This window comes from Coffea eugenioides, chromosome 2 (genome assembly GCF_003713205.1).
Source record: "Coffea eugenioides isolate CCC68of chromosome 2, Ceug_1.0, whole genome shotgun sequence".
In the NCBI taxonomy this organism is placed as follows: domain Eukaryota; kingdom Viridiplantae; phylum Streptophyta; class Magnoliopsida; order Gentianales; family Rubiaceae; genus Coffea; species Coffea eugenioides.
Window position 1 is genome coordinate 18441655 of NC_040036.1, and position 10923 is coordinate 18452577.

Below are 10923 nucleotides of genomic sequence, written 5' to 3' on the forward strand. Positions count from 1 at the left end.
CAGCCAGCAGCAGGAAGATCATGTCCAACCCCTTCCCCCAAAAGAAAAAAAAAATGAACAACATGTCCCAACCGAGATGAAAATGGCTTGGAAGTTGCAAATTAGCTAGCTTACATCTAGATATATATATATATATATATCGCAAAAATTTTATGGATGGTTTTCCTTGGCTATGGTGTGTAGGAAATTTAAGTTTGCGTAGAAGCTAGATTTTACATGGTTGGATTAAATCTAATTGTGTATTGGAAAATATTATAACCTTGGTAGTCTTCTTCATAGCCATAATTGATAATACCAGTCGCATTCTTTTTTTTTTTTTTTTTTTTTTGGGGTCAGAAACACAAGAAATTAAAAGGCTTAACTCACCCTGTAAATCATGTTCCCACATAAACCAGTTATCTCAATTCTCAAATTCAGCTCCAACTCATATTAAATATGCCCTAAACAAGTAAGAATACAACCATCTGGTGAACACGAAAGAGAGCACAAAGCAAACAAACCAGACTAACTAAATCACCAAATCAAGCAGAGACGACACTGGAAAAGAAAACCAGTCACTAGCAAATGGAAAATGTGAGCCATGCACGTAGAGAAAGATCGATCAAGATCAGAGCGTGGTGGTGCAGGATCCAATTAGCAATGGAAGGAGTCGGTAATATGGCATTTGACAGGGAGTTCCATGGCGTGGTCGGGATCAATTCCAAACATAGGCATGTAGCTGGAAAATGAGCAAAGGCAAGTCAAGTCGGCAAGCTTGAGAGCCGTGCAACAACGACCCTGTTGCGGGACCTTAACAGCTGCAGCCGCCACAGCTGGTTTGCAGGACATCAGATCATCAATGCTTATCCCACAAATATCACTGGGGTGTACTACAGGGACAGCATTGGCCCCAATGGCGGCTGCAACCACCACCAAAGCAGCCACCACGGCAAGCTTGCCAGTATTACTCGCTGCTCCCTCCATTGATAACCGATATATCCTGTCGGTGTTCAACTAACTAGCTATGCTTGTGTAGTTAACTTGTGGATATAGTGTTGATGATATTGTGGTTTCAGGGATATCGACTGGAGCTTGTATTTATAGTAGTGGAAATGTAAGACATGCAGAGAGGAGGTGGTAATAACTAATTGTGAGTCGTACCTCCCGTGATTATGCATGTGAGTGTGAGTGTGCGCGGGCTTTTTTTTTTTTTTTTTTGGTATTGGAAATGGTGAAAGAAATGCGAATAGTATAATTCAAATTAGAGTGAATGATTAAAAAAGTCACAAAACTATTAAATATGACACAAGTTTGTAATGAGAAGAGTCGCTAAACTGGCAAAAATGGGTCATGGAGATTATTTTGTCAAATTCTATCGGTAAAACAATCGATAAATCATTGAAATTTAACAATCTTTTTGGTAAAATAGCCATTCGATTGTTTTACCGGTAAAATTTGATAAAATAACCTTCGTCGTCGACCCCTTTTTTCAATTTAGTGATTTTTGTGGCCATAAAAAAGTTTGATAATTGATCCGTGCCAAATTTAATAGTTCAGTGACTGCCATTCACTCTTCAAATTATCCCATCCTTTAAAAATGTAGCTGCTCTACTGGCTAGTCAAACTCTGCCACCCTTTTCTCCAATTTCATGCATGTTGTTTTTTTTTGTTTAATTGCAACGTCTTTGTATAATTTCCCATCATATATATATGACTATGCATAACATACCTTTTCGCTTTGACGTGTATTTATCAAAAACGACTGAAAAAAAACCTACTTTTGAATGATCATATGACAAACTGCAAGAGTTGTTAATTAGGAAGTCATTGAACAACCAACGTACTAAGATTTACTTAATTTCTAGTGGATGTCTCGTGACTAAGTGCCACATCTGTTGGCTTTATGCACCAATTTGTACACCAAAACCTCACGGGCTTGCTTTGTATGATGGGGTGGACTATTTTAATTAGCCGCTTCTAAACAGGATTAACTTTTACATCTTGAATCGCTTAATTCCTTCGTTTGATAAATTTTACTAGTAAATTTTATTGAAGAGGGCTGTGCCGGTTTGCACTTTCTCTCTGTCAGTAGTGTCATGTGGACTTGTAACTTTCTTGAAGCTTTCTGCGGGTCTTCGGAATTAGGTGAATCTCAAAACACTGATTAAGACCGAAGCCCGTGGTATACACTGCATCGCAACATTAAACAACTCTTATTATCTTAGTTCAGTTGCTAATTAGTTCTATTCTATGCTCGCAAACACTTCTGCTATTTTGTGACAAAGTAATAATTGCTACATTGTTTGAATTAATTTTAGGAAAATTGGTAAATTGGTCCCTAACATTTTCACGAAAAACTTTTTTAGTCCATAACATTTAAAATCAGCCAGAATAGTTTCTAAAATATAAATTATGAGCCAATTTCGTCCTAATGCTCGTATTTGCTCTTTTTTCCAGCTAAAAATAGCACACCGGCATAATTTCAAGGGCAAAATCAAAAACATTCGTTAATTCATAATTTTCCACCATTCTCTTTCTTTTTTTTTTTGATGGTTTTAGCCATTTAGTAGCATAGAAGAGGGGAGTATGATTGTTCACATCCCCAAGATAAGGCAAAATTGGATTCTTAGTCACCATTGCTTTGGTAGCATCCACATCTGCAGCTAAGGCCGCGTGATGAAGAGCAGTTCGGCCAAGTTGGTCTGCAGCTTCAAGCTGCTCCTTAGCGAACTCCTTCACAAGCTTCTGCACAAACTTCGATCGGCCACAGCTAGCTGCTACATGAAGGGCTATCATGCGGAGGTTGGAGATTTTTGCTGTCTTTGCATTTTGATTGGAACGAAATTGGCAACTAGCTTCTTTCCAATAGCCTTCCATTGCTACTCTGTAGAGTTTTGGGAGCTTGGTTGTATCAGCTTTAACAATTTGCTGACCCCTTCTCTTGCTGCTTCGGGGACAAATCCCAATGTCTCGGGATTTAAGCAAAAAGAAGAATGGAAACTGCAGTAGGAATTCAAGAATAAACAAGAAGAAGAAATTATGAAGTAGCGATAGGTTGAGAACCAATTGAAGAAGCGGTGGAAGAGTTTGAGGGATGCAAAATTATGGATTAACGAATGTTTCCAATTTTGCCCTTGAAATTATGCCGGTGTGCTATTTTTACCCTGAAAAAAGAGCAAATACGAGCATTAGCACCAAACTGGCTCATAATTTATATGTTAGAAACTATTTTTAAGTGTTAGGGACTTAAAAAGTTTTTTGTGAAAATATTAGGAACCAATTTGGCAAATTTTCCTTAATTTTATACACCGTGATAGTATATACGTTATCACGGTTGAATATATGTAAAGTTTGAATTTCAAATTCAAATTCAAATTAATTATCATGCATTTAATATTATTAATGTATAGAGTGCCAGTCTAAAGAAAATTATTATAGCATATAATGTTGTATTTCGAATTATTGCAAATCCACCCATGTTTGGGAACAGGTACAGCAGAGTAGCAAAGGTTTTATGGAGCTGTATTAATATTTTGATTGCAATGATTAAGATAATTTAGTGGGATTAGGTATGTCACATGAGTTAGCGCAGCAGCTTTAAACACTACTGGTAATAGATAGTATATCACAATGTGAGGAAATTATCAGTATATAATAAACATGAATACTTCTTATTATTAACAACTAGTGGCTTATCAGAATTGTGGTGCTCTTGAAGTTTCAAAAATCAGAAATATTGGCTTCAAACCTCCATTCTCTCTCACTTCATTTTTTAGATCCCACTCATTTCCTGTCAAAAGGAGACGAAAAAAATTGGTGATGCATGTATACAGGTATTAGATATAATAATGTTTTTACTTTTTCCCCTTCAATTTACCAAGGCAATAACAAAAAAAAACACACACACACACACACGACATTTTTTGCTAACAGCATATCTCCATGGATGATTTATTATTGAATTGTTTTAAAAGCTGATTTTGGAACTGATGCGAGGATGCTTTGGGAGCTTGATTGCAGGGTGAATTTAGTTTAGTTTCACGACGAAAGCAAATATTAAACCCCATGCAAAATCACGCAGATTAGACGGTGCCTTTTCAACATATGACATTTGAACCCATGGCCCATGACTTCCATGACCTAGGATGCGTAACACATGCTGAATGACAAGGCCTGCCCATATCCATCCAATATGACCTACTATGTTCAAGTCCAACAGGAAACACTCAATTCAATTGAGAACTCTCAATGAAAAAAAAAAAATGATTAATCTTTCTTACATTAACAGTGTTTATGCTGTCAGTCAGTGTTAGGTAAATGATAAATATATAAATTTAAAATTTAAAATTCAATTTTTACATGCATATCATAAATCTATTATTGATAGTATATATATTGTGAGTGTATATAGAATTTACTTAAAAAAAAAACAAAAAAGAAAAAGAGAGAGACATGTGAATGACAAGCGTCACGAAGCACGTGACGAGAAGAATCAATTGACGTAGCGTGGAATCATCTTGGAACGATCTACAGGCGGCAACCAGTGTGGCGGTGCCACGCATTACCATGTGACGTGTCACCTGGGAAAAAGAAACACCCTCTCCCGCTCATTTTCTGGAAAGCGAGCTGGTCCAACTCCAACCACGCGTCCTACAAAGATAACCACTTCTTGCCGGATCTGCCTTTGCTTCCTCCTCTAAAATGGTGTGTTTGGACAGGGGATTATTTGGAATAATCTTTTTTAAGAAAATACTACAGTACTTTTTGATATAAAGTAAATTATTTGGATGGTTACTGAACTTTTAAAATAGTTGAGTTTTGATCATTAAACTATTAAAAAATTAATTTTGGCTACTAAATTATCTAAAGTTTAAATTTCGGATCATTCTATTAAATTTAATTGTTAATTATGTCCTTTTTTTTGTCTCGTGAATCGTGCAAGCACTTAAATCTGTTATGTTTAATGATTAAATTTAACAGAATGATCAGAAATCTAAACTTTAAATAGTTCGATGGGCAAAATCAGATTTTCAATAGTTCAATGGTTAAAATTCGACGATTCTAAAAGTTTAATGACCATCCAGATAATTTGCTTTTTGATATATTACATGGAGATAAAAATATATTTATGATGTAAGTAAATAAGTTTGTATAAATAATAAACTATCCAAATAAATCCAAACGGCTATTTTAAATAAATAAATTTGTGCAAATAAAATGTATTTATTTCCATTCATTTTGTTCCGCTATTTCAGCCCTTGTCACCAGCTATTCTATCAATATCTCCATTCCAAACACCCCTGCTCCTCACCCAAAATCAAATAAACATAGAGTATTGTTCAAAATATTATTTAGATCAATTATTAATATTTTCTTGTGATATGATGTGCTATCTCCATTCCGTTGATAGTCTCATGTTTCTTTTTCTTTTCTTTTTTTGAATTGTCTAAAAATGTTTGTCACTTATGCAATATAACAAAAAAATATTCTTTGATTACCCAGTTTATCCTTTGAGTGTTGTCCCGCTCGATTTTCGATATCTTCTTACACATAGGAAGACACTAAAAAATCTGTTTCGTTGAATGTGTCTACCAAGGGTAAAGTGGGAAATAAGCAACATATGGCCTCAACTTTTGCTACTACACATTTATAAAAAAAAATCCACTAAGAACACAAGCAACGCTATTTTTTTTTTTTTGCATGACGAAAAGAGCTTCAAGTTGGTAAAAACCCGAAATATCAAAATTATTTTTAATGAAATAGCCAACTTAGTGACTTACCAAAGGAAAAAATTATTCATGTAAGCAGTATTACAGCATACTTTGTCTAAATTTTAGTGATGATAATAAGAGATCAAGCTAATAACAGGAATAGAAAACGTGATTGAGAATGATTAAAAGTAAAGATATGATTTGATTGACATAAAAATAAAAAATGTACAATTAATACAAACTTATATATGGCAGGTCATTAATAGATTGGATTAAGTTGACTATAAATAAGGAATTGTGAAAAAGGACTATAATTAATTGTAAGCCAAAAAAAATGAAGGAGTAAAATCCACAAAGATATAAAGTGACACACTTTTTCTTACAAAATAATTTGCCACTTGGTGTGAAGATAAAATATCTACTTGATAGAATATAGAAATGGCCAAGTTAGTAGCCTGCCAAAATTGGAATTGAACATTGCTCTCTCTCTCTCTATATATATATATATGTGTGTGTGTGTGTGATACTTGAAAAATGTGTTTATGATATAAACAAAATAATATTTGAAATTTCTTTTGTATCTATTAATTATATCTTTTTTGCTGCAACTAATTAGTTTATGGCCGATCAAATTGTTGCCACTAGTTCAATTCCTCGATTTACATGTTCTTTTGTATTGTTGTCAAAAGTACCAAATCTTCATGTTTTACTATACAATTGAAGAAATTTTCACAAAAAAATGTACTTCATTTCACAAAATATGCATTTTTTTTCTTTTTAATGATAGAACATTTCTTAAATCATAGAGGAACTCTTGACTTGTTCCTCTTTCTTTTTTTTTTTTTTAATTTCAAACAAACATATGACTCCCTTAAGGTACAACGTATTTACAATTTTGTATTTATTTTATCATTCAGTCCCTCTTCCTCTTATATATAAGTCACACTTTAACAACTACCCAACTCGTATATATATATATATATATATATATATAAATATTCAAACTAATTATTTTATATTGGTTACTATAATTAGGGATGACAACGAGGCGGGGTTGGGACGGGTGACCCCTCCCCCATCCCCCGCCCCCGCCCCATCCCCCGTCCCGCAAAAAAAGTGCTCACATAACACTTTACCTATTTTTGTTCTACATTAAAAAATAATAAAAAATTTGACAGTTTCTACTTCTATTGTGCGTATCCTAATTTCACTTAGCCACGTACAAAAGAAATAAATTATCCAAATAAATTCTTATCCAAACAAACTAATGACTTTGCCCAGGTTATGACAAAATTCACTTTCCAACTTTATTTGAATATTGTATACTTTACCCTTTAGCAACTACAAAACGAATACACAGAAAAGTTTTTCCATGTCGAGTTTATTGATTTAGATGATTAAATGCACTCTAATAAGAAACAGAATGGGTAATTCCACTTACTTTATGGCCAAGAATAGTAAAGAATAATCAATAATATATAGTAATTCCGTACAAAAGACTTGGCAGCTTTTCCATTGTAGATTTCCTAATAGAGTAAAAGGTAGTATATCAGGATGATCCTGATTACCTCTTGAGTACACCCGCCAATCCAGACCTGCCATATTTAGCAAAATTTTATTCAATCTCCATCCTGTTAATTCCGGGCAACTCCCAGTGCTAGCATGCCTCTCTTTTTCATTAGCGACATCATCTTCTTGGTTTCCTTATTTTTTTTTCCCTCTCTATATCTATCATTTCGTCATAGCTGTAATTGTACATACCTGCAAAGAACTCAAACGTGGCAATGGTAATCTCTAAAAGGAACAACAATCAAACAAGAGAGCCTTGGTTTCTTTTTTCTTACTACAAAACTACAACTAGTTCTCTCCAGTAAAACTACAATTAAACACTGTGGTAGATTTTGGATTTGGATTTAGCATTATTTATGGCTCTATACTCCTTGAATAAAGTATATTCTACATTCTCATGTCCTATGAATCAAATTTCTAAAGTTTTTTTTTGTCAGAGTCTTGTTGAATCATATCATGGTTTCTGTGGTCTTGTTAGTTGACCTGTGGAGAAGAATCTGCAAATATGGCTTAAAGAACCTTTCTTTGCTTTATTTGAGCTTATTTGGTCCATATAGATGAAGTTTAAGAGGGGGGGGGGGGGAGACAAGAAGTGGTTGTAATAACCACTTCTAAAGTTATGGCGGTGCAAGGAAGCGAAAGTTGGCAGGAATTAATAAATTAAGATTAAGTGAAATTTTGTTGATGTGGCAAGCCTAGATTGGTAAGTGTACTTAATGAAGGGGTCCTCAAGACCACCTTGATATACCTTTTTATTGATTTAGATGATTAAAAGCAATCTAATAAGAAACGGAATGGGTAATTCCACTTACTTTCGGGCCAAGAATGCTGAAGGATAATACAAACAATTGCACACAAAAGACTTGGCAGTTTTTACATTGTAGATTTCCTAAAATCCGTGATAAACCCTTTTTGCCTCAGCTTGTTTTATCCCGATCCTAGGTACATGGCGTAGGAATAGTGGTGTGTTTTGTTGTACATTAATTATAAGAGTCTTCTCTATCTTTGATGAAACTTTTCCCCTTGACTACCATCACCACCATTTTCTTTCTTTCTTTGAGCTGAAGTTTTGAGGTCTTTATCATTATTGTTATTCTAGTGACCCTTTTTGCGCGTTACAACTGTAGTTTGATCACCTTTTTCCTGTAAATCTGTTTCTAGATTTAGGGGAACAGATAGAAGAATTGTGGAGGCATAAGAGAAGAAGCGGTGGAGGTAGACATTGCTTCCCGCGTTTTCCATCTGCAATCCGGAATTAACTCATGCGTGCAAGCTATTCTTTATAATCTCAAGTAATCCCTCTTCAGCCACTACATTTCTCTTGGTCCTAAACGGTTTTAATTCTCTTTAAGCTTCTTCATTTCTCATCAGCCCCTGGCCTTTACTCTATCTCTATCTCACCTTCCTTTTCACGTATCACTTTCCTCTTTAGTAGTATAAATTAAGTTTCAAAACATCCCCAGTATCCCCCCAATCGTATCAGATAATTATCCAATCAACATTATTGTTTTCTCTCGACTATCTGCTTTTGCCGTAACCTATAGACTTAGTCGTCTTCAACCTCGAAACAACTAAAAAGACTCGATCTTTCGTGTATATTCAGTACCCAATTTGCTGTTTCTTCAACAGTTTCTATCAAGTAAGAATCCCTCATTAGTAAAGTTTCTTCCTCACCCTTCCCCCCTCTTGCATTTTCACGACTGCTTGCTGATTTTCGTGGAGGTTGTTGCATCTGGGCTGCCAATGATTTACTTAATCTTCAATCCCATATATCAAAGCTTCTTAGAATTTGGGTGCTGAAGATTGAAGCAAAGATTTAAACTTTCTGTTTGCGTAGCTTTTAACAATCAAATTGAAGGGATTTTTTGAACAAGGAATTAAGGGAAGAATTTTAAGTTGGTTTCCTTGTTTTTGCTTAGATCTGAATTTGGAGGCCATGGGAAGTCATATGAGTAAGAAGCCTGGTGAAAGTTCATCTGCAATTAGCAACATTCAATTCACGACTGAGCTTAATTCATATGAAGCCGCTTGTAAGATGGATGAGGATTTGCAGTCCTTTGACACAAGTCTCCATGCTAGAACAAACCATGTTATCAGTACTCTTGCTGCTGGCGTAGAAGTTAGGGCCGTCTCATTTGATTCTTTAAAGGAAGTCACCGGATGCCTTCTGGACATGAACCAGGAGGTTGTTAAGGTTATCTTGGAGTGCAAGCAGGATATCTGGAAGAATCAAGAATTGTTTGAGCTTGTGGAGGAGTACTTCGAGAACAGTCTCAAAACTCTGGACTTCTGTGCTGCTTTAGAAAAGTGCCTAAAAAGAGCCAGGGACAGCCAATTGCTTATTATGGTTGCTCTACAGCAATTTGAAGAGGAGGATGGAGTTGAAGGGAATAGGTACAATAGGACTTTGGATGAGTTGAAGAACTTCAAGGCTGCCGGTGATCCTTTCACTGAGGAATTTTTCGAAATTTTCCAGTCTGTGTATAGGCAGCAAATTCTGATGCTTGAGAAGCTGCAAATGCGAAAGAGTAAGCTTGATAAAAAGCTCAAGTACATCCATGCTTGGAGAAAATTGTCGAGCATTATCTTTGTTGCCACATTTGCTGCTGTTCTTATATGTTCAGTCGTGGCTGCTGCTATGGCTGCTCCTCCTGTTGCGGCCGCTCTTGCCGCTGCTACTTCCATCCCACTGGGATCAATGGGGAAGTGGATTGATTCTCTTCTGCAGAGCTATGAAAATGCTGTCAAAGGACAGAAGGAGATCATCAGCTCAATCCATGTGGGCACTTATGTCACCATCAAGGATCTGGACAACATCCGAGTGCTGATTGACAGGTTGGAAATCGATATCGAGTCACTCCTGGCAAATGTTGATTTTGCTATTAGTGAAGATGCTGTGAAGCTTGGCATAGAAGAGATCAGGAAGAAGCTGGATGTATTTATGAAGAATGTCGAGGATTTAGGGGTGCAAGCTGATGTTTGCAGCCGGGATATTCGCAGGGCCAGGACTGTTGTTCTCCAGAGGATCATCAAGAATCCCAACCATTGAGTGAAAGAAGTGAGTGCCCATCTTCATTGCTACTGCTATGTTCCCAATGCGGTTCAACCTTTCGCTGACACGCTGATGATTGTCAATCTTGTTATTATGTATTATCTAGCCTCTGTCTTTAAATTCAAACTTGCCTCCTCCGCAATGCTGATAAGGGCTAGTGATTCATTCATTATCATGTTAATCTGCTAGAAGTTTGTTGATTCTTTATGTAATTACGGTTCCACAAAGCTCATTATTGTGTTTTTCCTCTAGAATTTGATGTTTCTGCTTTGGCCTCATCTTTCTTTTTATATGTAATGAGTTTAGGCCGAGGACGTCGTTACTTTTGAAATTAGGAATAGAAAGGCTTTCAAATTCTATCGCTGCTACGGACGCACTGACTTTTAGGCATCTTAGATTCTAATCAACATCAAGAAGTTAAAAGCATCATAATGGACGTTTCTGCTGTGGCAATCACACCATTTTTCGGTCGATCTCAATCAGCTGATTGCAAGGTCGACCAAAACTTTGATTGATCTAAGCCGTTGATCTTCATATAACCTGGGGTTCATGTTGCGGTTTATTCGTAAAAAATATGCCACCACAGCTTCTTTGTTCTTCTAAGTGGTTGTT

At 35.9% G+C, this 10923-nt stretch overlaps 1 protein-coding gene across 1 annotated transcript; it reads left to right on the forward strand.

Moving 5' to 3' along the window:
• Window positions 1–8339: 8339 nt before the first annotated feature.
• On the forward strand, window positions 8340–10576 carry LOC113760445 (UPF0496 protein At4g34320-like). The gene is made up of 2 exons (XM_027303017.1): window positions 8340–8898; window positions 9179–10576. Exon 2 carries the CDS (start codon window positions 9196–9198, stop codon window positions 10306–10308), a length of 1113 nt encoding a protein of 370 aa, XP_027158818.1. The 5' UTR covers window positions 8340–8898; window positions 9179–9195; the 3' UTR covers window positions 10309–10576.
• Window positions 10577–10923: the final 347 nt, after the last annotated feature.